Source organism: Hyaena hyaena, unplaced genomic scaffold (genome assembly GCF_003009895.1).
Source record: "Hyaena hyaena isolate Hyena2069 unplaced genomic scaffold, ASM300989v1 scaffold_525, whole genome shotgun sequence".
In the NCBI taxonomy this organism is placed as follows: Eukaryota; Metazoa; Chordata; class Mammalia; order Carnivora; family Hyaenidae; genus Hyaena; species Hyaena hyaena.
The window spans coordinates 580454-608223 of record NW_024081157.1 but is presented as its reverse complement, the minus strand read 5'-3'; the positions used below and the strand labels follow the sequence as shown (position 1 = coordinate 608223).

The window sequence follows — 27770 nt, the reverse complement described above, 5'->3', positions numbered from 1 at the left end:
AAGACAATAAAAATAAGGCAAAACATAGAAACAGAAGTTTGTACAAAGTAAATTATCAGGACTAAACAAGTTAAAATCCAGAATAAAATTCAGACTCAAATTCAGAAATAATTCCTAAATTTAATTTTATTAAAAAACACTTTTCAACAATGAGTCATTCAGTAACTTTTATCAGTTTAATTAGAAATTTCTCAGGTAGTGGGGGCACCTGGGTGACTCAGTTAGTTAAGCATCTGACTTTGGCTCAGGTCATGATCTCACAGTTTGTGCATTCTAGCCCCCAAAGCCTGGTTCTGTGCTGACAGCTCAGAGTCTGGAGCTGCTTCAGATTCTGTGTCTCCCTCTCTCTCTGCCCCTCCCCTGCTTGCACTCTCTCTCTCTTAAAAATAAATAAAACAGGGGCGCCTGCGTGGCTTAGTCGGTTAAGTGTCTGACTTTTGCTTAGGTCATGATCTCGCAGTTCGTGGGTTCGAGCCCCACGTCGGGCTCTGTGCTGACTGCCAGCTCAGAGCCTGGAGCCTATTTCAGAGTCTGTATCTCCCTCTCTCTCTGACCCTCCCCTGCGCACGCTCTCTCTCTCTCTCCTAGAAATAAATAAAAATATTTAAAATAAATAAATGAATGAATAAATAAAACATTTTTAAAAATTTAAGAAACTTGTCAGGTACTAACTGGAGAAATAAATATACAAAATTTTAAGTTGAGGCATTTCCCAGGATTTTGCAAACCGTTATCTTGCCGGAATTCTACCTTATCTGACTGCATATTCTCTAAGAAGCTAATACCTTTTTTTTTACTTTTTTATTTTAGAGAGAGAGAGAGCACACGAGTGGGGGAGAAGGGCGGTGGGGGAGGTAGAGAGAGAGGGAGGGAGGGAGAGAGAGAGACAGAGACACTCTTAAGGGATCCTGGGATCATGACCTGAGCCGAAATCAAGAGTAGATAATCACTGAACTGAGCCACCCAGGTGCCCCCAAAGCTAATACTTTTGAGTACTGCTTATGTAATGTGGCTGGATAAGTCATTCCACAGTTCTCAATGTAACTTAAGTTCTTCATCTCAAGTCATATATATCTTAACACCACAAAATACTACCTATCACTCATTTATTCTTTCCTTCAGTAAGTGCTTACTGAGATCCTACTATGAAATACCAGAAAAAAAGCAAATCATCCCTTTTTAAAAATTTTTTTTAAATGTTTTATTTATTTCTAAGAGAGAGAGACAGCATGAGCAGGGGAGGGTCTGAGAGAGGGGAGACACAGAATCTGAAGCAGGCTCCAGGCTCTGAGCTAGCTGTCAGCACAGAGCCCGACACGGGGCTCGAACCCACAGTGAGACCACGACCTGAGCCGAAGTCGGACGCTTAAATGACTGAGCCACCCAGGTGCTCTTTTTTTTTTTTTTTTAATTTTTTTCTTAAAGCAAACCACTCCTAAATGGATGATGAAGTAAGCCTGTAGAGAAACGTTTCCTCAGAGAAAATCTGTTTACCATAAAACACCACTACACTTTTAAAAGAGGAAACGCCCTAAGGAGATTCATCTTTTACATCACTTAAATTAACTTCACTGGCCAAAAACGAAGACAGTAATAGCAGTAGGGAAAATTTTTTGAAATCTCCATTCATGTTTGATTACTGTGATTATCAACCCTCCCCAACTATCACCTTTGAACCATACCTGTCACATTGGGCAGAGCCGTTTCTGAGGCCTCACTGCTGCACAGGCAGCGAGGCGGCGTGTCCTGATCTCTGCCATAACTACCGCGTGGAAGCAGGACTGTCCCAAGGACCATTCCTCTGGCCAGAAGCACCAAAGTTAAACTGTTCTGTGTAGAGGAAGTCTTAGAATTCCACTCCCTGACAAGCAATACCACATGCATGTGACATTTACTCATGTTCTCAGTGGCCAGCGGGAACCAACAGAAGGAAGGGTAAGCATTTACAAGTTCCAAAGTGGGCGGAGAGTAACCCCAAGGAAAGTGTCTAGTAATCAGCAAAGATGGTGTCAGATCAAAGTTACTTCAGAAGCAGCTCTAGAAAGGTTTTGAAAAAAATAAAGTAAAAAACACATAAAAGAGTAATGAATAATAAAATATGTAGGAAACAGTATATACATAGGTAGATTTCATTCCTAAATGGATGATGAAGTAAGTTCTGTAGAGAAAAATTTCCTCAGAGAAAACCTGTTTACAGTAAAGCACCACTACACTTTTAAAAGAGGAAACGCCCTAAGGAGACTCATCTTTTGCATCACTTAAATTAGCTCAAGTAACCACAAATCCAAAGTCAAAGAAATAGTTACAATCTGATTCATGAGCAAAGAAGCCAGGAAATGTCTGCCTTCACTAACATTTCAGCTCTACAGCTTAATACGGCTAAAAATATGGCATGAAAAAAAATACGGCATGACTGTAACATGAATGGACCTAGATGGTGTTAGGGTAAGTGCAACAAGTCAGGCTGAGAAAGACAAATACCATATGATTTCACTTATATGGGGAAACCTAAAGAAACAAGCGAGTAAACAAAAAGCAAAACAGACCCATAAAGACAGAGAACCAATGGTTGTCAGGAAGAAGGGGGTTGGGGAGATGGACAAAATGTATGAAGGGGAGTAGGAAACACAGGCTTCCAGTGATGGAATAAATAAGTCACGAGGATGAAAGACACAGCATGGGGATACACTCAATGGTACTGTGACAGCACTGTGTGGTGACAGATGGTAACCACACTTAATGGGGAGCACTGTCAAATCACTGTTTGTACACGTGAAACTAATGCACCATTGTGCTAAGTATCCTTCAATTTAAAAATAAGTAACATTTAAAAAAATAAAAACTGACATGATAGTGTTAAAAACTTCTGACTGTTAAAACTTATAAAAGTTTTTTTTAATTTTTTAAAATGTTTATTTTTGAGAGAAAGTGACAGAGCATGAGCAGAGGAGGCACAGCAAGAGAGGGAGACACAGAATCTGAAGCAGGCTCCAGGCTCCAAGCCGTCAGCACTGAGCCTGACACAAGGCTCGAACTCATCAATGACCTGAGCTGAAGTCGGATGCTCAACCGACTGAGCCACCCAGGTGCCCCAAAACTGTTAAAAGTTGTAAAAGTAAAAGCCCAGCCTTTATTAATATATAGGAACAAAGTTAAATAAAATGTAAAAATCTGAAAACGTGAGTAACTTGTTGAGAATTAAGCTAGTAAAACCTGTAAATGATACACTAAATTATTTACTGGTGTAATCTACAAAAATAACAAGAATTTTTGTAACTGTACAGTTAAGAACACTCACTGATCAACATTTACTAAGTATGTACTATGTACCGGCCACTGCGCTAGGTTTCAGGCCAATAAAAGAAACAGGGTAAAACTGTAAGAAACCAGGACTGAAATAGCTCTCCATAAAGTCGAAACAAAATTGTAATGTTGCCTCAGAGAAAGAATGTCTCTGACGTAGGTAATTATTAAAAGCTTAAAAAAAACCAAAGCTTATACTTACAATGAAATTACCTTATATAAAGCCAGTATTGTTAACATCATGGAAAAAGCAAGAGTTAAATGACTAATGGTTACCTCAATCAATGACTCAGTGTTTCAAATACCAGATTGAATTTCTCCTTCCCTAGATTATAAAAAATGTAAGAGAAAGGAGCTCCATAATCCATTTTCTACACATATCTATATTCCATACCATATAATTTACTATTTAGTTAGTAAATCCACTCTTCAAATTACCAATAATTAACAGTTACAACTTAGGAAACTAGAAAAGTTAAGACACTACAAAAGCAGAATATAAAGAAAATGAATACTTTTGTGATTCTATGCTGCTTCCATCTAACCCAGCTTTTAAACATTTTAAAGAATAAAATGAAAAACACTGCATGCAAAACTAATCACCAAAAGATAATACATGAAAGCCTAAGAAAATTAAACTCAACAAAAATATTAGTTAAGACAAGTTCTCACTTTAAAAAAATTTTTTAATATGTATTTATTTTTGAGAGGGAGGGTAGGATAGAAATGGGGGGGGGCAGGGAGGGGCAGAGAGAGAGAGAGAGAGAGAGAGAGAGAGAGAATCTGAAGCAGGCTCCAGGCTCTGAGCTATCAGCACAGAGCTGATGTGGGGCTCAAACTCACGTACCGTGAGATCAAGACCTGAGCCGAAGTCGGATGCTTAACTGACTGAGCCACTCAGGCTCCCCAAGACACATTCTCATTTTTAAAATTCTTTTTCAGTTTATAACAGTGATATAAGCTCATTATAGAAGATTTGAGAACTATATATACAACAACACATCACCCACTTCTACATTCTCATTTGTTAAATTATTAAAATAATATTGATACCTTTGCATTTGGCTCTTTGAATCTGCATAGTGTTTCATTCATTCAGCCAATATTTACTGAGTGGCTACTATGTGCAAAGCACTTTATTGGATAGGAAATATCTATCAGGTGCTAGGAAAGAAATAAAGTCCATAAGAGATGAAGATAACAGGCTGGGGAGGGGAGTAATTTCACTACTTTAAAGAAGGTGACATTCAAGTAAATGCCAAAAGCAAAAGAAGAATCTAAGCAGAGAGAATATAGCAAGTGCAAAAACCTAAAAGTGGGAAAGAACCTGTAGGAAATGAGAAGTGTGGCTGTAAATGAGAAAGTCAGAACAGAAGCATGAAAAGGAGTTAATAAGGTAGACTGGCTGGACAGCAAGATCAAGCCCATAAGGGTTTAGGATTCTTTTCCAAGTACAATGGAAATCCACTGATTTAGTTTCATGCAAGGAAGTTGTATGATCTGACTTCCATTTTGTAAAAAACAAACACTTGTGTGGGAAAAAAAAATGAATAAGAAATAATATTAGAAATAGGTAAATATGCAGCAGTTCAGGAAGGGTCTCACATTGGCTTGGAAAAGAATGGTGTCATGAAGACAAAGAAAGGTGGAGGAATTTAAAAATCCAGTTTAGAGATGGAACTGATCGAGCCTGCAGAGGACTTGGATATTGGGTAGGAAGAGACAGGGTGCAGGCTTGAGTAAATGGGTAGCTGGCCATGTAATTCACTCAAACCAATAGCACTATAAATGAAAAGTTCCACTATAGACAAATAAATTTGAAGGCTATAATTAAACACCTTGATACAAAAATCTGAGGCTCACAGAAGATCCTGGACATCAGACATCAGCATATAGATGATATCTAAAACCATGATATCAGGATGAGATCACTTAGGGAGCCAAGAGTTAGATGAAAGTGCAGGATCATGCTTAGAGGAGGAACGATGATTTCAATACTGCATATTTCTTATTTGAAACCATGGAGGCTAGAAAGAAGTGAAAAAACATTACCTTAAGTGCTTAAAGAAAAAACTGTCAACCCAACTTCTCTGTCCACAGAAAATATCCTTCAGAAAGCAAAGTAAAATAAAGACATCCTCAGCTAAAGGGAAGAACTTGTTGCTAGTAGATACACATTCAACGAATTCAATTCAGACATAATGGAAATTATATCAGAAGGAAATTTTGGCCATGTGTAGCAACATGGATGGACCTTGAGGGTGTTATGCTGAGCGAAATAAGTCAGGCAGAAAAGGACAAATATCATATGTTTGCACATATAGGAGGATTAGGAGGAACTTAACTGAGGAACAAGGGGGAGAAGAAGGGGGGAAATGGTGGGGGAGAGGGAGAGAGGCAAACCATGAGAGACTCTTGAATGCTGAGAACAAACAGGATTGATGGGGGTGTGTGGGGGGGGGGGAGATGGGCATGGAGGAGGGCACTCGTGGGGATGAGCACTGGGTGTTATGTGGAAACTAATTTGACAATAAACTTTGTAAAAAAAAAAAAAAAAAAGGAAATTTTGGAATATTAGGAATAAAGAAATAAAGATGGTAATAGAACACTCTTCTCTTGAGTTCTTAATATATGACGGTTGGAAGCAAACAGTGTAACGCCATCTACAGGGACTTTTCAATGCATGCAGATGTAATATATGATAACTACAACACAGGGAAAAGAAAATTCTTATGATGGGAAAGTTTCATATTTCACTTGAGGTGGCAAAGTACTGAATCTACGTAGAATGTGAAAAGTTCAATATGAATACTGAAATCCATACAGCAACCACCAGAAAACCGATACAAAGAGATACAACCAAAAACAACAGATAAGTGAAACATGTTGATCATCCAAGAGAAACAGGAAAGGGAAAATAGAAGAGCAGAAAAAAATAAATAATAGACCTAATTCCAAATACATCAATGATTAACATTAAATAAAAATGGGTCTAAATTCAATTAGAAGACAGTTTGTCAAAACAGATAATGCATGATCCAACTACAGGCTATCTAAAAGAAACCCATTTCAAATAAAACCACAGAAGTAGGTTAAAAATAAAAGGATGAAAATATATGCTTAAACAAAAACCTGTAAATGAACATTGATAGCAATATTCATAATAGCAAAAGCTATTTATTTATTTAATAAATATTTAAATTATTTAAATTTAAAAAATTTATAAAAAATTAAAAAAATTATATTTTTAAATTATTTAAAACAAAAGCTTTTTATTTTATTTCTGAGAGAGAGAGAGAGAGCATGAGCAGGGGAGGGTCAGAGAGAGAGAGAGAGAGAGACACAGAATCTGAAACAGGCTCCAGGCTCTGAGCTAGCTGTCAGCACAGAGCCCGACGTGGGGCTCGAACCCACGAACTGTGAGATCATGACCTGAGCTGAAGTCGGACGCTTAACTGACTGAGCCACCCAGGTGCCCCCCAAAAGTGAAAACATTTAATTGAAAAGTCCATCAGTTAATTAATGCATAAATAAAAATTGTTCAGCAATAAAAAGGAAGTACTAATACACAGATGAACCTTAAAAACATGCCAAGTGAAAGAAGCCAATCAAAATGAACACATGTTGTGATTCCATTTACATGAAACATCTAGAATTGGTAAAACCACAGAGACAGAAAGCAGATTAGTGGTAGCCTAGGGTCAGGATGTGGGGAGGAATATGGAAAGATTGCTAATGGCTATGTGGTTTCTTTTTGAGGTGATGAAAGTATTCTAAGATTAGGTTGTACTGATGGTTGAAGAACTCTGAATACACTAAAACCAGTGGATCATATACTTTAAATGGGTGAATTTTATATGTGGATTTATATCTCTATGAAAGCATAAAAAACATTATGCTATGTGAAAAGGGCCAGATTTAAAGTCTACATATTGCATGATTCCATTCATACGAAATACCCCAAAGAGCATATACATAGAGACAGAAAGCAAATTAGTGGTTACCTGGGCCTGGGGTAGCAATGTTGACTGACTATAAAATAGTACAAGGAACCTTTTGGGTGATGGAAATGCTCTCAAACTGGATTGTGGTGAGTGTCACACAACCATGTACATTTTTTAAAAATCACTGAATCTTTTAAAACTTAAATTTTATGAAATGTAAAATCATAGCTCAATAAAGCTGCTGAAAGCACAAAAGGAAAGAAAACAAAAAGCAAAATCAGACTTTCATCTGAAAGCTATTGTTAAGAGAATCAAAAGATACGTCATACACAGGAGAAAATATCTACAAATTACATTTCTTTTTTTTAAGTTTATTTTTTTTAGAGAAAGCATGCACATGCAACTAAATGTGTGCAAGTAGGAGAGAGGCAGAGAGAGAGGGAGAATCCCAAGCAGACACCAACCACGCTGTTAGGGCAGAGCCCAATGTGAGGCTTGAACTCACAAACTGTGAGATCGTGACCTGAACCGAAATCAAGAGTCAGACACTTAATTGATTGAGCCACCCAGGTGCCCCTGCAAATTATATTTCTGACAAAGGATACATGGCCAGAATACATCAAGAACTCTCTAACTTTTCAAAGTATGAAAACAAATCACTCAATTAAAAAATGGATAAAAATGCTCCTCACCAAAGATAATACAGGAATGACAAATAAGATGTACAACATCAGCAACCATTACAGAAATGCAAATTAAAACCACAACGAGATACCACTAACCATGTACTAGGAGCGATCAACCTAAAAATACTAAGAATTCCAAATACTAACTATGGATGCAAACCAACTGGGACTCTCATCAAATGCTGAGTGGAATGCAAAATGGTACAGCCATTCTAGAAAGCAATTTGGCAAATTCTTGTAAAATATCACTTATCATATGACCCAGCAATACCACTCCTAAGTATCTGCCCTGGAGAAATGAAAACTTCTATTCCTATCAACACCTGTAATATGAATGTTTATGGCAGCTCTATTCCTAACTGCTCCAAACTGGAAATTAATCTAAATGTCCTTCAATGGATGGATGGATAAATAAACTCTAACACATCCATACAATGGAATACTACTCAGCAAATAAGGAATGAACTACTGATCCATACAAGAACCTGAATGGATCTCAAAGGCATTATGCTGAGTTTCCCAAAGAAGCAGGTATAAAGAGTATACATTCTCCAAAAGACAAAACCACTGTGGTTGCCAGGGGTCAGAGGTAGGGAAGGTGTAACTACAAAGTGTGCATAATGGACATCTAGGGGAGATGATGTGACTATTCTGTATCCTGACTGTGGTGGTGGTTACACAAATCTATGCATGGGCTAAAATTCAGAGAACATTCCCCCAAAAGAGTTAATTTTACTGTATGTTAGTTTAAAAAATAAAAAATTTTAAAGTTCAGGATCCAGTACTAAGCCCTGAAGAACACCCACATTTAGAGAGTAAATAGAAAGGAAAGAAGTCAGCAAAGGAGACTAAGAACAATCAGCGAGGAAGGAAGACTACCAAAGGCTGAGAAGGGTGACCTCTGAGGAAGGAGGGAACGATCAAGAGAGTTAACTACTGTTGACATGTTATTAAATCAGTATGAGTATTCACTGCTTTTATAAACTATACATTAAAAATTCACCATATTCTTAAAAATCTTCAAGTGCCTTCTTTTTAATGGTTATATATATATTCCATCTTGCAGAGGTACCACCATTTCCAATAACACTTATTATGTACCAAGTTACAAGTCACCAAATAACACTTGTATGTACTTTGTACCTCCCAATTTTTCTCTAATTAATATTACCTCATTAGGACAGATTTTCAAGTCAAAGGACATTTTCAAGACTCATGATACATATCTTCAAACCACTTTCCAAAAAATTTTACTTTATACTCCTCAGTGATGTATAAATGTTCACTTCACCCCATATATTTTTAAATTTCTTTTTATTTAAAAAATTTTTTAATTTTATTTAATTTTGAGAGAAAGAGACAGAGCATGAGTGGGGGAGGGGCAGAGAGGGAGAGAGAGACACACACACAGATTCCAAAGCAGGCTCCAGGCTCTGAGCTGTCAGCACAGAGCCCAACATGGGGCTCGAACTCGTGAACTGCAAGGTCATGACTTGAGCTGAAGTTGGGGCACACAACCGGCTGAGCCACCCAGCTGCCTCTATATATAATTTTTTTTTAATGTTTTATTTATTTCTAGGACAGAGAGAGAGAGACAGTATGAGCAGGGGAGGATCAGAGAGAGAGGGAGTCACAGACTGAAACAGGCTCCAGGCTCTGAGCTGGCAGTCAGCACAGAGCCCGACGCGGGGCTCGAACCCACGAACCGCGAGATCATGACCTAAGCGAAAGTCGGACGCTTAACCGACTAAGCCACCCAGGCGCCCCATAATTATTTTAATTTTAAAGACAAACAACAGTAACTTGTTTAAATTCACAATTCACTTCCCACTTCCTTTGCTAATGATAGCAATTTACTCTGACATAAAACATTTTCACATTTCTTTTGCTGTTTATGTTTCCCATTTTGCAAGCTGTTAGAGGCAAAGGCAGGAAATCAAAATCAACAGGAAATATACAAAATATAATTTCTAGTTGCACTCGTACCTCTAGATATGACAAAGAAAATTTCTGATTCTTCCCTATGTATGCCAATTTCAAATATCTCACAATTGGAGGTGCCCTTTTTATTTTTTAACATTGTGTGTGTGTGTGTGTGTGTGTGTGTGTGTGTGTGTGTAAGAGAGCGCATGCACGGGTGCAGGGCTGGGGGTGCAAATGGTGAGGGAGAGTCTCAAGCAGACTCCATGCCCAGTACAGAGCCCGATGGAATGCAGGGCTCAACCTCAGAAATGTGAGATCATGACCTGAGCTGAAATCAAGAGTCGGTCACTTAACCTTCTGAGCCGATGTGCCCCTGGAGCTGTCATTTTTATAACAGCATGTATTTCTCTGAGTAGAGAGCCACACCAGATGAACTATCCCCAAACAGGCCACCCATCCCTTTTTCCCATCACCATGAAACAGCATCACAGAGTCCTATACACAGAAAAGTACTTCTAAGAAAGGAATCTCTCAATTAGTATTTCAGGATCTAATGGTAGACCTTTAAATATGTTCAATTCCATTATTATTGAGGTGAAGAAACAAAGTTGGTGTCAGAACCAGATGATCTCTAGGATGGCAGCTGCCATAGCCCTGCCTGTTACTAACCCCTCAACCCACCAACACAGCAGCTGACTAGAATTCTAAGACAGCAGAGCACCAACTCCAAGCTGTGCTACTTTACTCTTGGCATTCATCTCTTTACCTTTCTTTCTGTGAACTCAAGACTTTAGAAACAAAATTTGGCCTCTCATTACAAAAATCAATCCCTAATATGAAGTTTTTTGTATTTTTTTTAATCCAAGAGCTCAGGCTCTATATTAAGTAGTGCTGGTCTCTGCCATTCAAGAAATGTGGGGTCACTGGTTAAGTTATTTAAATATCTGTGTACAATTTTCATTTATAAAACAGGGGGAAATGGGTAAGTACTTTTATGGAGTTCTTAATGAGATTAAACACATGTAGAGTGCTCAGGGGAGAATCTGACACCATAGTTTAAAACTTTAGTTCTTTCTATAGTCTAAAGGGGGCACCTTCCTGCTTGGAAAATAAATCTATTAAAAGGTAAGAGTAAATGTGTTAGGCTTGAGCTGGAAGATCTGTAGGGCTAACAAGAAGTTAAAGGTACAGAAATAAAAGTAAGAAACTGAAGAGTCTCTAAACTTTTCCAAGAGTAATTCTCTTTAGGTCAGTTAGTAATAGTAGGTATAGATTATCTTCCTAGCTCTCATATAGCTCACATGTGAATATATCACAAAAAGTCACAAAAATCAAAATGGTATTTTAATCAGGACTGTGCTTAAGCTCTTCCTTTGTCTATTCAAATCCTGTATTATCTTTCAAAATGTAGTTCAAGTTCCTAGATTCTCCCTGGACCCAACCTCTCTGGCCATTTCTGATTAAGTAATCTCTTCCCTTGCCTTAAACAGCAACTGTCATACTATATTGGGACATCTTCTATAGTATATTTACTATATTCATTCCTTTTGTGTGTGTCTTTTTTCCTCCAATAAGACTAAGTTTCTACAGGTACAGAACCATTATATTTCTCTGTCCAATGAAACCGAGCAAATTGCTTTACTAAAAAATAACAACTGGTAAAAAGGATTAACACTAAAGCCTTGAGTTCACAAAAGGAAAGGTAAGGGGCAAGGGTTAATAACAGGGTGATCAATAAGAGTTAATAACTCAAAATTTGTGAGACTTGTTACAAAGATAAAACTTATTATAACAACATCTCCCTTTCTCTACACCAGCGTTTCTCAAACTTTTTTTCATCATCACCACTTCAAGGATTAAAATTAAAATTTAAATTAACTAATCTAAATAACTTAATTCAATTTCTCCCTAACAAGAGAAATTAAAAACTAAAAGGTAAGATTTTGTAGGGTAGCATTGAGCTTCAGAGGGTTGCAAACCAATGTAAATACCTATATTATTATCACCCCTGATGAGAATGCATGCTCTATACTTCCCCAAATCTTTCAAACACTTGAAGGTCCAAAGAGGACTCATCTGTTCCTGTTAGAGTAAGAGCTTTTTCTAATTACAAAATCATAGATGTCAACATACTATGGATTCAAAATTTTCTATTAGAGAGAAAGGAAGAGAACATTTTCTAAGCAGACAGGGAACACACACACACACATACACACACACGCACGCACTAAACAAAGACAGAGAAGAAAAAAGGATTGAATATTGTGTCTTGTAAGACCAACCAAGACATGTGGGAACCTGGGTAGGCTAATCATTAATACATCTTCAAAAACACACTCCTCAAATACGTGTTCGACATTTACTCAGCAAGAAGCCTGAAGTTTGCCCTGAGGGAGAAGGGAAAGCCTTTAGAAGCGGTTCTGAAGAATTCAAGTCCTGCCTCAGCAAAAGGCCCCGCAGCGAACCGGAATTACCCACCTCAGCAGGCACTTTCCCATGCCCTTTGGTGGTCTCGGGCTTTAGCCTAGACATCTTCTAAAAATATTCCCCAACACCACAGACAATACTCTTTATAAGAGGATATTTAGAAAAGTTCTTCAGCCTGTTACATTTCCAGTGAACCTTAAGAAATAGACACTCTGGAGAGGAGCCCAGCTGGCCCATTCCTTAACCCAGCTCAGTGATTTTGATGCATGAGAAACGTGGCCTGATTAGGAGAAGAGAAGCCTGGAAATATATGTGTGTCTTAGTCAAGTAATGTGAGATATTTGTGGACCCAATGACAGACAACCTTGACATCCAGACAAAAGAATTCAGACTGTACTGGGATACAATAAGTAATCATTCTAGATCTGTGAGAAGTAGTAACACGTTGACTGCGGTATTTAAGGACTGGTCTCCAATGCTCCTGATGGACCCTCCTGCCGTTAAAGAGAATAACTAAAAGTCTGCAAAGCATGTTAAGGGCATGGGCATGGAATGGACAATGACGATCCAAGATAATCGGCCCATCACATCTATTAAGTCATCTCCCCTCCCTGCTTTTTTCCCATGAAACAGTTATGGTTTCTGGAGATTAGGGCATGGGTATTGTCTGAAGGGGCACTTTTCAGCCTACCATAAGCTCCCAAATCCTACCAGCCTCTAATCACTCTCCTGAACAGCTGACTCTTATACATCCTGAAAGAACCAAAAACCTGCTCTGTTCCTACTTCTGCTTTCATTTATTTTTCAGTTTCGTGTGCACGTACACACACACACACATGCGTGCACTCTTATTGCTGTTATGGCATACTCATTCACCCAGGCAGCCAACAAAGAAACCTCATCCTCACTCTAGAAGCCTCTTTCTTTCCTGATTCCCTCTATCACTATTGTCCTACACATTCCAGCTCCCAAATCTCTCTCAAACCCATGCGTTCCACTCCCTTACCACTGTCCGGTATGCCCTCTTCCTTTCCTTCCCTGAGCTGCTACAACAGTTATCTATCTGATCTTCTAGACATCAGTTTCTCTCTGCTCCAATCTAATATCCACACTGCCTCTAAACTGGTATTCTGAAGGGGCAAGACCACCTCAAGTTATGTTCCTTCTTAAAACCTATGCGGGTCTGGGCTCTCTACTGCACAGTTAAATTCCAAATTCCTCAGCATGGTATGAGGAAGATCTGCCAGGATCTGGCACCTGTCAGCCTCTCCAGCCTCTCTTCTCCCCATCTTCCCTGTATCTTACACTCCATCTATGACAGCTCTGCCAGTAGTTCTCTGAACACTTTACTTTATGCAGTCTGTGTCCGTGCCAATTCTCTCCTCCTACAATATTCTTCCCTGCCAGGTACCTATTGGGCTCAATTAACACAATTCACATCTCTTCTGTTCAATGTTCTCAAAAGTATTTTCTCTCTCACCTAAAATAAAGCTTATAAATCTATACTAAGTTATAATCACACAGATTTTTGTTATTAGTAGTTACTTGTGGGGGAGAAATACTGCATAATACAGAAAAATACAAAGTACTATTACTTACAATACGTGACTCCAGCCTCACCCCACTTACGGGCAGGGATTATGTCTTATTCATATCCATTTTCCTAGAACATGTATTCAATAAGTATTTGTTGACACATTTTTTCTTAATGACAGAAACAATACTTGCTCATTTTTCTAGAAACTAAAAAACACAGTAATTAAAAGCAGTTATGATCCCATGATCCTGAAATAACAACTGACATATTTTTCAAAAATTTTTATCAAGTCTTTTTCTTATCTTGTTCTAAAAGATGTTCTCTAATACTGGAGTGCCTAAATGGCTCAGTCAGTTAAGCATCAGACTCTTGATTTCAGCTCAGGTCGTGATCTCACAGTTTGTGAGTTTGAGCCCCACATCAGGCTCTGCACTGTCAGCGTGAGATTCTCTCTACCCATCCGCTCCCCTGCCCCTCCCTCATGCACACTCTCGCTCCTTCAAAATAAATAAACTTTTTTAAAACATCTTAAAAAGAAAAAAGATGTTCTTTCAGACATACTTTCAGAGCAATTTTTAGCCTTGACGTTAAATTAAAATATAACCTACCAATTCGTTTAATTTAAAATTTGGAATTTGGCAACAGAAGGAATTTAGTCCACAGACTTGTTTGGGAAATGTGCAAATTTGATTTCACTTAGATTTCTGTTCTAGACACTCAGATCTCTAAGATAAGATCTGCATAAGTGGTATGTTTTTAAGAAATTTCAAAACAAACTTCATCCCCAGGTAATCAGTTTTAACACATTTATAAAGCAAACAATTTTAATTTTCAAGGATGAGTAAAAGTTAAAGCACACATTGTGATCCATTCCTGAAGTATTTTAGCCATTTTATGGCCAAAATTCTCAACTGCCCAAAATTATAGACAGTTCTCACATGTTGCCAAAATCAAACGGCAAAGATTTTCAAAGTGTTTCAGAAATTTATTCTAATGAGCTTATAATTTTATTTTTAAATGGCAGGCTTAATCATGAGCTGGTCTTTATAAAACAGAAATTGAAATCTCCCCACTCCCTTCCCAGGGCTTCATTTCCTCACAAAGTTGAAATAGAAGTTGGGCCTTCAACTCCACCCTCAAGGAAATGGAGGACTTGTTATTTATTATATTCAGAGACACAAAGGAGACCCATTTTTCCCTTATCTTCTGTATTTTCCTGTTTCTTATTAGAAGGTATGGTCTTTTCATGCAACTAGAGGTTAAGATCTATAATGTGGTCCTAGATAATTGTATTTCTTCAATGGGGTCTGAAACCCAAAAGCCCAAACTCTTGCTAACAGAAAGTGTCCTGCCTTGCTTAGTTGCGTGTGCAGATGTCCTTCTTGAAGGAGGATCTTGTATGAAGGGAGGGATGTAATGTGGGACTCAGGAATTCTTATGTTCCAAGAGCACCTCATTAGTATCATCCCCCGAATAGCACCCACTTCTCATTATTTTTACATTGTCATTTACCTTCTTTTTGAAGGTACAGGTGTCCTTTTTTTTTTTTTTTTAAATGTATTTATTTACTTTGAGAGAGAGAAAGAGAGAGCACAAGCTGAGGAGGAGGGAGAGCAGAAGTGCGAGAGGGAGAGAGAATCCCAAGCAGGCTCCACACCGTCAGTGCAGAGCCCACTGTGGGGCTCAATCCCACATACCGTGAGATCATGACCTGAGCGCAAACCAGGAGTCTGACACTTTACTAAGCCACTCAGGCACCCCTGAAGGTACAGTTGTCTTGAGATAATATTAAGATACATTCATATGGGGAAGAGTCACCTGGCCATCGTCAGATCAGACTCTGTAAACAGACAGCTCTTTGCATTCAACAATATGATCACTAATTTTCCTCTGTATTAATCCCTGTTATCTTGTACACAGTAGGCCCTCAATTATTTTTAAATTAATGTGCACAAATCTCTACCAGCATGAAGTTTTCAGGCAAACTAAAAATGACTCAAAGCAATCCTAGCCCTCTCTACAGGGCTGCAATGAAGTTACCATTTATGGAACACACATGTACTAGGCACTTTACAGACTCTGATGTATTATAATTTGTAACATCATTACCTACAGCTCTGAAAGACAGGCATTATCATCACCACCAAATGCTCAGAAATGTCAGTTAACTTATCTAAGTTTCAGAGCTGGTGAAGCCAGTATACAAACCTCTAGCTCTCATCTAACTTCAAAGTCCATGTTCTTTTCACAATTTCAGGATGACTCATTCATTCAGTACAAAGTGATAGAAAAACTGGTCCTTTTACCTTCTGGAATGAATTTCAAAACAGTCAGACTCCCCAAGTGAAAGGATTTTGATCCTTTTGTCCTATATAACATGACATGTAAGGGTCAAACCTGAGAGACTAATTAGAATGCAATGTACAAGTACTTACCAACCTAGTCCATTCCATCACAGAAAATGGAAATTTTTGCCATTTATTCCCAGTAGAATAATCACAGGTTTTTCCAGAATTAATGCATGATGACTCAGGGAAGAATTCTAAATATTTGTATAGATCATGCAAGAATCTAGAATGCATGCAAGAATACAACCTCTGCTCTAATTAACTGGGCAATTTTCACCTCCTCTTTGAACAATTCTATTTAGACCAAAATGGAATGGATGGTGTCTTTTCTTTTGAAATGTCCTCGAAGAAAAGAGGAGCTGAACAAAAGTCTTCCCTTACCCCATGTCTCATCTCACAAACATCACACACAAAAAGCAATGTACATGTGGGTATTCATTAGGAAAGAATTCTTACAGATCTTAAAGTTTTCCAACTTGACCCTTTAGGACACCTGTCACTGGCCTGCAGATAATTCAGTAATGATCCTTTCATGTAATGATTTAAAAAAAAAAAAGAGCTGTTTTTTTTCTGTTTCAGATGCATGGAGTTAGTTTTCTAATATTTATGAGGAGGCATTTATATGCATGCACTACGTAGATACACTCCCTATGCTTGGGTCCTGGCTACAAGCTATTTCCTGCTGAACTCAGATATTTCCAATTGCCTTAAATGAGAGAAACAGAACTTTATTCATTACCCTTATTTTGGCAGCTACTAGCTGAAATAGAATCCTCCTTACAGGATGAGTGTTAAGAGGTAAAAAGATAAAGTCATAGATCAAATTATGAAATTCTTTTGGCTCAATGCTCATATTAATATATACTTTTTGTTGAACTATTCTATAAAATACATGCTCAGGATTTAATCTCGTGATTTCATTGCAAAACTCTATATCCCCAGCTTAAAACAAGACTATCACTGAAATTACAAAATTACTGAAAAATTTTAATGAAATATCTTTGTTGATAAAGCTCTCTATTAAAGTGATTTTTATTTGGACATCTGTCAGTATCAAGCTGTGAATCCCTAGTACTATGAATATACAGTATTCACATAATTATATTATATATTCATGTGACTGTGTACTATGATTCGTAGTAAAGTTCACTATTATCAGCTACTGGCTTAATTTATGATGTGGGGTAAAAAGCATTAATACCACCAAAACTACCAATAATGTTTTTCCAGACCACTAGTCCAAATATTAGATGAGAACTGTAGAGGATTTTTTAAAAATGAAAATGAATACTTTAGAGTTATCTAAAGATAAAAATACAGAATCCTTTTTTAAGTTTATATATTTTGAGACAGAGAAAGAGAGATGGATCGATCATGAGTGGAAGAGGGGCAGAGAGAGGACAGAGAATCCCAAGCAGGCTCTGTGCTGACAGACATGGGGATCAATCTCACAAGCCATGAGGTCATGACCTGAGCCAAAATCAAGAGTTGGAGGCTTAACCGACTGAGCCACCCAGGTGCCCCCCAAAATACAAAATCCGTAAGAATAGGAGGCAGCAAAGTTTCTGCATCAAGATAGCTGGGCTCAGGTCAAGAAAGGAGTGGCTTTGTGTATTTAAACTCTCCCAAAAGTAAGACTAATTTCAATTTTTTTTTTAGTTTTGCTAGATTTTCACTGATTCTGTCTTTATGCAGAAAGGCAAACTACTGTGTCCACTAACAACATTCAGAGGACAGACGAAGAAAGAACAGAAATCAGGCATCAAAACTCTTCCTGAATGGTGAGTGAGACTGTGAGGAAAAGTAGTAAGGGACAGAAATGAATAAATAAGAGTCACGTGGGGAAAAGCAATGTTATACTAACCCCATAGGAGCAAAACTTAAAAGTCTGGACTTCTGAGCACCATATCATCTAGTAGAGAATAAAAGGCAGAGATAGAAAGTTAATATCTAACAATTGTTGAGTACTTGCTTCTCTATAAGCCAGGGAATTTACATATATCATCACTAATTCTCATCTTAACAATGATAGAAGGAAACTATTATTGGGCCACCTGGTGGCTCAGTCGGTTAAGAGTCCAACTTCGGCTCAGGTCACGATCTCCCGGTTCATGGGTTTGAGCCCTGCATCGGGCTCTGTGCTAACAGCTCAGAGCCTGAAGCCTGCTTCAGGCTTTGTGTCTCCTTCTCTCTCTGCTCCTGCCCCACTTGCTCGCTCTCTCTCTCAAAAATAAACATTTAAAAATTTTAAGAAAAAGAAACAAGAAACTATTATCCCATTTCTCAGATCAACAGCATGTACTATAATGCAAACTAACAATTTTGGAGTAAGATTTGAAATTCTGCCTCTGGTACTTTTAAGCCTTGAAACTGTGGGTAATTAATAACCCTAAAAACAAAGCCATCCTATCATCAGCAAGGCACAACGGAACCATAAGAATCTTGTAAAATCATACGTGCCTTACTAAATACTCTCCTATGCCAGGGACCACTTGCCCTAGGCCACGATAGCCAGAATGTTTTAGGGACCCCCATAATTTCCTTGATTAGTTGGCTTTCTGCACTTATGTAGTGAAATTGATCTCTGACCTAAGGCTAGAAATGGATAAGTAAAGTAAGGCCTCTTCGGTGATGAGGGCACAGAGGGTGGAGAATGACTTTAAGAAATAAAGCCAGACAAAGATATCACAAGAAAAGAAAAATACAGACCAGTATCTCTTATGAAAATTGATGGAAAACTTCAATAAATTACTAGCAAACCAAATCCAGGAGTATATTCAAAGGACTATTCAGGGTACCTGGGTGGCTTAGTCAGTTATTAAGCCTCGGACTTCAGCTCAGGTCATGATCTCACAGTTCGTGAGTCTGAGCCCCGTGTAGGGCTCTGGGCTGAATAGCTTGGAGCCTGGAGCTTGCTTCTTGGATTCTTTGTCTCCCTCTCTCTCTCCCCTCTCCCACTCATCTCTCTCTCTCAGAAATAATTTAAAAAAAAAAAAAAAAAAGACTACTCACCATACCATGTGAGATATATCCCAGGTATGCAACCTTGGTTCAACATACAAAAATCAATGTAATATACCAAGTTAATAAAATAAAGGAGAAAAAAGCATATGATCATCTCAATATAACTCATTATGTGGAAAAATATTTTTAAGCATGCATTCCTGATTTAGATATATAATTTGTGGGGGGCTTTTTTAACGAGATGTTTAAAAGTGATGCTTTGCAATACTCTTCCTAGCTGTGTTTAACAGGAAAATATAATAATATCATCTCTCAATTACTGAGTACCTAACACAAGTCAAGTGTTCAGTACATGAAATCTAATTTAATTACAACCACCCTGCCAGGTAGTTGTTACAGGAGTATATACACACAGGACATGGTAGTTAATAGCACAGACGGAGCCAGATTTCCTAGGTTTGAACCCTAGTTCTACCACTTACTGTGTGACCTTCATCAACTTAACCTATCTGTGCTTCAGTTTCTTAATCCGAAAAGAGTATAATAGTACCTACTCCTCTAGAAATAAGAATTGAATGTTGACTGTATGTAAAGACCTTAAAACAGTGTCTAATATAACGAGCTATATAAAATACTCGTTATTTAGTTGATGAAGGCAAAAAGACTAAACAGAAAGAATGTACACCAAGTCCTACTGTCAAACCTTAACAATGAAGTTTCTGTCTTTTCTAACAGACTTCATGGGATACTTGGATGAAACCTTGTTTCAACTTAATGCATATAATATGCATACTCTAAGTACAGTCTCTTCAATCTGCAATCCTTAGAACCTCATTTCCAAAATCAATTAATTTTCCAATTCATAGAGAGGGTCTATACTAATCCTTTCCTGAATGGTAAAATAGTGACAGAGCACATGAAGATGATCACATCTTGCTGGTGAAAGAGTACTAAGTAGTCCTAGAAAGACAGTGGTTCAAATATGCTGGCAGACATTTCATAAATTATTAGCAACAACTGTTTACAATGAAATTTCTGGTTCAGGTGGTATCTTGATTTTCTGACCATGAATTTAAGAGACTAATCCGTTTTAGAAAGTGCTAGAAAATACAGCAGGAACGATGTCTATCCCTTCAAAATTTGCTGGTTTTGATTGTTTTTGTAGCATTATCAGTTACACTTTTTAATACTTGGCTAACATAAAATAACACAGAGTTATATTAATCTCTCAAATTATCTAGATTGAATTGATGTAATATGCTTAAATGCAGGCTTCTCTGAATGAAGCTGCTTGTATTGATACAAAATCATTTCTTATACAAATACTCTCTACCTTCTGCACTACTCCTATATATCTAAACATTACTTAAGTCAAATATGAAAAATTAAATTAAATTTTAAAAAATCAATTATGAGGCTTTGAAACATGTATCTGTATATACCTAATTATCATATTAATATGTAGTACCTAATTGACAAATACTAATTATCAAATCTCATAATATTCCTATCGGGTAAAGCACCAAGATTACACAGATTTGCTCCAATAACCTTCACCTTCCCAAATGCTATATTTCATTATAAAACTTCATCTTTGAAAGATAATACTGAGATACAGGTCTTTATAAATACTTAAATGTTTTCTTAATAAAAAGTATTAGGTACCTTATATGACTATTTACAATTTTATAATGTAATCATTTAATCCAGGGTTTCTCAACCACAACACTACTGACATCTGGGTTGGCTAATTCTCTGTATTAGGGAGCTGTCCTATGCACTGAAGACTGTGACAACCAAAAATGTTTTTGTTATCAGGTTATCAAAAGTCTCATGAAAGGCAAGTTGAGAACCACTGATTTTATCTTTACACAAAAGTTTGTTATCACACACAAAACTTTGACAAAAGTAGTAACTGAGTGGTATACAAACCCAAGTTTTCAGACTTGGAAGCCAGTGCACCTTCCTCTATACCACATCTGCTTACCCTTCCACAGTAAAGAAATCTACCCACCAATAATGCACATTTAAGAAAATACATGATAGTGTGACCTTGCGTACAAACATGTACAAGTGAAATAGTCATTAAATATTTTTATATTCGGTTTCCCTTCCCTGTCTACCTTCTCAACTGCTGGTGGCTTCCCAGTGAAGTGATTTCACCATCTACAACTAGAAAACTATCCCAGGCAATAAAATGAGCCAATCTGTTATATTAGTGTTCTAATCTGTTTTATAAATTTTTCAACATTAGAGATAGTACAATAAGGTGCTCTAGTTAATCCAAGTCCCATCTAGATGATCTGCATCTTTTCTTCTCAGATTTTGTTCCTCTGCCAACAAAAACCAAACCTGAATGATTCCCTAGAATGGGTGCTACAACTGAAGCATACACAAGAATCACCTGAAAGACCTGCTGGAAAACACAGATTATAAATTTTTTTTACATTTATTTATTTTTGAGAGACAGAGAGAGACAGAACACAAGTGGGGGAGGGGCAGAGAGAGAATGAGGCACAGAATCTGAAGCAGGCTTCAGGCTCTGAGTTGTCAGCCCAAAGCCCAGTGCGGGACTTGAACTCACAAACGTGAGACCATGACCTGAGCTGAAGTCAGACGCTTAACCGACTGAGCCACCCAGGTGCCCCTGGAAAATACAGATTATAGGGCATAACTCTTGAGTGTTTGATTCAGTTGGCCTAGGGTGGGACCCAAGAATATGCATTTCCAATATCACCCAGAAGTGATATTGATGCTAATGGTCTATGAATCAAACTTTCAAACTATTTCCCAGAATTTTCTTAGAAATGGGGATAAGGAAGAGCGCCAGGGTGGCTTAGTTGGTTGAACATCCAACTTTAGCTCAGGCCATGATCTTGCGATTCGCAGGTTCTAGCCCAGGCACATGAGAAGAAGCTCAATGACAGCAACCATTAAGGAATACAAATTAAAACCATGAGATACCACTACATGCCTATTAGAATGGCTAGTATAAAAAATGCTGACAAGGAAGATGACCAACTGGAATTCCCATACTTTGCTAGGCAGACCACAAAATGATACAGCCACTCCAGAAAACAGTTTGGCAGTTTCTTATAAAATAAAACATACACTTATCATGTGACCCAGCAATAGTGGGTATTTATCCTGGAGAAACGAAAACTTATAGTCACAAAAACCTGCACAGAAATGTTTATGGCAGGTCTATTTATAACTGACCCAAACTGCAAACAACCTAAATGTCCTTCAATAGATGAGTGGCTAAACAAACTATAGTACATCTACACAATGGAACACAAGTAGCAAAAAAAAAAAAAGGAATGAACTATTAATATACACAACAATTTGGATAAGTCTCAAAGATATTATATGCTTCATTTCCAATAGTAGCCAGTCTCAAGAAGTTACATACCTCAGGGGCACCTGAGTAGTTCAGTTGGTTGAGGGAGCCAGTTTTGGCTCAAGTCATGACCCCAGGATCATGGGATTGAGCCTCGCGTCAGGCTCTGTGCTGAGCATGGAGCCTGCTTGGGATTCTCTTCCTCTCTCTCTGTCCCCCACTGCCTCCCTACCCCACCGCTTATGCAGGTGCACGCACACATTCTCTCTCAAAATAAATAATTAAAAATTTTTTTAATGTTTTATTTTTTAGACACACACACACACACGCGCACACACACACACACACACAGAGTGTGAGTGGGTGGGGACAGAGAGAGAGGGAGACACAGAATCTGAAGCAGGCTCCAGGCTCTGAGCTGTCAGTGCCCAACGCGGGACCTGAACTCACGAACCATGAAATCATGACCTGAGCTGAAGTCAGACGCTTACCTGACTGAGCCACCCAGGTGCCCCTAAATAAATTAGTTTTAAAAAGGTGAGGAGAAGATGAGAATACAGAGGGAATGGACAACAAAGTTTGTTGGGATAATGTAATTGCTCTGCTGATTTGTTACACAAATCCACAGGAGTTAAAATCCATAGAACTGTACAAACAAAGCCAATTTTACTGTATGGTAATTTTAAAAAGAAAAAGAAAAAAGGCAAAACATAGGTTGATGCACATTTCTCACCAGTTAAACAAAAATAATCAAAACCATGCCATATATATCACATGCACAGAACACTAAAATTTAGCAATACCTACAGATGAGAATTTGCAGCTTAACTTGAGAATTTAAAATTTCCACACCTGGGGCGCCTGGGTGGCTTAGTCGGTTAAGCGTCCGACTTTCGCTTAGGTCATGATCTCGCGGTTCATGGGTTCAAGCCCCGCGTCGGGCTCTGTGCTGACTGCCAGCTCAGAGCCTGGAGCCTATTTCAGAGTCTGCGTCTCCCTCTCTCTCTGACCCTCCCCTGCTCACGCTGTCTCTCTATCTCTCTCCTAGAAATAAATAAAAATATTAAAAAAATAAAATAAAATAAAATTTCCACACTTATTTTTAGATATAAAGACCCCTTTGTTGAGAATTGTGACAGAAGTTTAGAGGAAAGAGCCTTCCTAAACACATAAAATTTGTGGAATTTAGAATTTCAAGATCTTTGCATCTTAACAGAAACACATCATTGCCTATGTTTAAGGCAAAATATAATGAAATATCTAAGGGATGAAAGGAATGTGCCAATCCTCTTTCCCTGGTGGAATTCCCAAAGTCAATGTAGCTGGCACCTGGTACAATGACTTCAATGCAAGCTCGGAGCTGACATTCCTAGGGAGGGACTCACAAATAAACCCAGATCATTCCTAAAGATCTACAATACAATCCTCTGTAATCCAAGCAGTCAGCTGTTTGAGACTATGGAAGTATGCAACAACTGCTTACACACACACACACTTTTCTGTGCATGGAATGTTTGTGAATGTGTCTGTGTACCCAGAAAGGAACAAAATAACACAATCCACAGGAAATTCTGAAATGCCTAACTCTGAATAGTTAATACACTAATGAATAACTATTAAAATATTTATTGAACATCCACTTTGTACCAAGTACTAGTAACAAGTACCAGGAACAGATCAATAAAGTGGAAAGATGAAATGTGGTGCTCCCGATCACCTCTAGCTTAAAGGCAAGCCATTTTTATATCAACCATCTATCTGAAGCAGATAAAGTGAATACGGTGAAGACATTCCAAGTAAAGTGTGATTAATGATAATAAGCTGCAAGTATATTCTACAAACTGAAAAAAAAGGAGTATGGCACAAGGGTTTGTTTTTTTAGATAGAGGGGGCATGTGCAAGAAATGAAGTACTAAGAAAATTAACGTGGGAGAGGTAAGCAAGGACAAGATCTTGGAGAGGCTTGAATGCCACACCAAAAAATTCAGATTTATCTTGCCAGCAATTAGAAGCCGGTGAAGAACAGTAACAATTTCCAGAGTTTTTCTTTCAGGACAAATAGGTGGTTTGAGTTTTCTGTACTATGGGGAGGAGAGGGAAAATAATTAAACCAAGGAAATTTAAAAAACACAATATACACTAGATCAGAGATAATAAATAGTGTTCTCTAGCCTCAGTAAAACAATTTATCGGGGCACCTAAGTGGCTCTGTTGGTTAAGCATTCAACTCTTGGTTTCAGCTCAGGTCATGATCTCATGGTTCATGGGTTCAAGCCCCCGTGGGGCTCCATGCTGTCCATGCGGAGCCTGCTTGGGATTCTCCTTCTCTCCTTCTCTCTACCCCTCCCCCCACCAAAACAAACAGACCTAAAAAAAAACCCAACATACTGACTTATTAACTCTCTTCCCAAGGAATTCAAAGAACATCCTGAATAATATTAATAATTGGGATCTGTAACTTTACTATTTACAAATCATTTAAAATTTTATTATTCTTTTGAGAGAGAGAGAGAGAGCAGGGGAGGGGCAGAGGAAAAAGGAGAGAGTATCTTAAGTAGGCTCCATGCCCAGGCTAAGCCTGACACCCAATCTGGAGCTCTATGCTCAACTTGAAGACTGATATGAGACTCGATCTCACAACTGTGAGATCATTATCTGAACAGAAATCAAGAATCAGACACTTCAGTGACTGAGCTACCAGGCGCCCCTACACATTATTTTAAACATAAATTGCCAACATTCACTGTTTCATAAAATAAAGACTGATGACATGTTAATTGAAAAACTGCTCTTGTTCTAACATATATGTTAGAATGTTCAAGTTATATGTAAATATATAAATTATATATAAATACAAATTATACATAAATTTATAAATACATAAATGAGAGAATGTGACCAATGTACTCACTGGCTGAAAATACTTCAAATTAGTTTTCTATGACTTAACATCTTTCCAGCACTAACTCCACTCCTTTCATTTAGGCCATTTTCATTTTTCACCTAGGTTTCTACAATGGTTTCCTCACGGGTCTCCCAGCCTTTGGACTTCTTTAACATTATTTTAATATGCATAAACAGCCAGGATGATTTTTTTTTCTTGAACACAAGAAAATCTGATCACAACATACTTTGTTTAAAACATTCCAATGATTTCTCCACTGCATTCAAGTTAAAGCCTCATTTCTCTCACATGGCATAAAAGGCATCTTTCACAGTGGCTGGCCCATTCTCTTTTTGATAAATACCTGGCCTCTCACACTATGCTTTGGACATACTCAACTCCAGTTTCACAAATTCTCTCTTACTTTGGCAAATACTATTCCCTTGGCCCCAAGTATTTTCTACCCATTGTCCCCACTCCCACTTTGCCTGGCTACCTCCAACTGCTTCAGATCTCAATCAAGTGTCTCATTCCAGTAAATAATATCCACAGATACAAGAAAAAAGATCCCATTAAAAGAAAAGAAGTTGGATTATTGTTCCAAATTTTTTTCAGTTCCTCACTATTATGGAATTATAATGCATATCCTTGGCCAAAAGACTTTGTGGTTCCCTACCACTGGAATAGGCAAAGTAGACTTCCCTTCCTCGCTGAGGTTGGGCTTGTTCATGTGACCAACAGTGTAGGCAGTATGCCAATTTTGAGCTGGGACTTTAATAGCCTTCATGTGTGTTTATTTCTCACCCCTCTTGGGTTTCTGCTATCTGAACTAGATGACTGTGAGACATGCAGAGCATACCTGCGGGCATGGAGCCAAATCTAGCTGAACCTAGGCAAGCTCAGCTGGGATCAGCCAAACCCCAGCTTGCCCAGAGATTGATAAGAAGGGGGGGGAAATGACATTTTAAGCTACTGAGATTCATATTATTTATTATTTAACATTTTTGCAGCAATAGCTGATATAATGTGTTTCCAACAAAATTTTACTTTTAATTATCAAAATATATACTTACATTGTGTTTTGGTCATATATTAGTAGGTTAAAATCCTAAATCAAGCATAAAGTTTTAAACAGAGAAACTAAAAAGAAAATAATTTCAATTTATGTATTGAATGGCTTAGGTACAGAGAACTATGACATGGTATTTGGGTAGTCGAAATACATTAGGATAAACTTCTATGAGGGAAGCAGAATAGAAACACGAATCGGAAAAAAACAGGAATAATTTACAACTTTCAGCTGTTAAAAAAGAGGCTATGTCCTTTGTAAAATAATGGTGACAATGGATAATGGTAATGATAAATCACTACAGTATTTAGATTCCTAGATACACTTTTTTTTAATGATGTTTTACTTTAGGGGCACCTAGGTGGCTCAGCTGGTTGATGTGACTCTTAGTTTTGGCTCAGATCATAATCCCAGGGTTGTGAGATCAAGCTCCCCATCAAACTCTGCTCTGAGCATGGAACCTGTTTGGGATTCTCTCTCTCCCTCCCTCTACCCCTCTCCCATGCACGTGCTCAATCTCTCTCTCTCTCTCTGAAGCGTAAGTAAATAAGAATGATGTTTTATTTTAAAATGTCACTATTTGTAAAATACCCAAAATTATATAATTTGCAATTACTTAAACTGATGATGAAAATGGTTTGTTTTTTTTTTTTTTAACACTTATTTATTTTTGAGAGACAGAGCAGGAGCAGGGCAGGGGCAGAGAGAGAGGGAGACACAGAATCTGAAGCAGGCTCCAGGCTCCAAGCTGTCAGCCCAGATCCCGACGCAGGGCTCAAACTTACAAACCACGAGATCATGACCTGAGCTGAAGTCAGCCACATAACCGACTGAGCCACCCAGGCACCCTGAAAATGGTTTCTGATATGACCCAAAATGTGCAAGAGAGCAGACAGCTACTTTCTTTCTCTCGGTCTATAGCCCTGTGAATCTTAATACATGTACAAATTCATGTAATCAACACCTGTTTGTATAACATACAGAACACACACACACACACACACACACACACACACGATACAGAACAGTGAGCCCCCTCATGCTATCCCTTCATGGTCACATCCTCTTGTCACCTAGATCTTTCATAAGTCCTTTAGGAAATATGTGACAAAAAAGTTTGAAGAAAACCACTATGACACAACTAGGATGACTTACTGCCCCAGTTGTGGAGGCTTCAAATTTTTAGCCAAATTCACATTCATTTAGTAATACTAATAATGCCCAAAATACCCAACAAGCAATAGTAAAATTTACTATTCAAGTCCATCAGTCTTGAGTTGGTTAATAAACTCACTGACTCAGAGTCCACTGCAATCAAGACTAAAGTTTCTCCACAACACTCACA

The 27770-nt window shown here is 38.0% G+C and overlaps 1 protein-coding gene across 7 annotated transcripts in view; it reads right to left on the bottom strand.

Annotated features, from left to right (window-relative positions):
* Positions 1 to 27770, bottom strand: part of ABL2 (ABL proto-oncogene 2, non-receptor tyrosine kinase) — a 103981-nt gene that overhangs the window by 24596 nt on the left and 51615 nt on the right. For 3 of the 7 annotated variants that reach the window (XM_039255378.1, XM_039255382.1, XM_039255384.1), the window contains exon 1: positions 1683 to 1797. The exons of the other annotated variants lie outside the window; for them this stretch is intronic. In XM_039255378.1, the coding sequence (XP_039111309.1) occupies positions 1683 to 1797 (115 nt within the window). Of the gene's footprint in view, positions 1 to 1682; positions 1798 to 27770 lie in introns of those variants that run through there. 7 annotated transcript variants of the gene reach the window in all.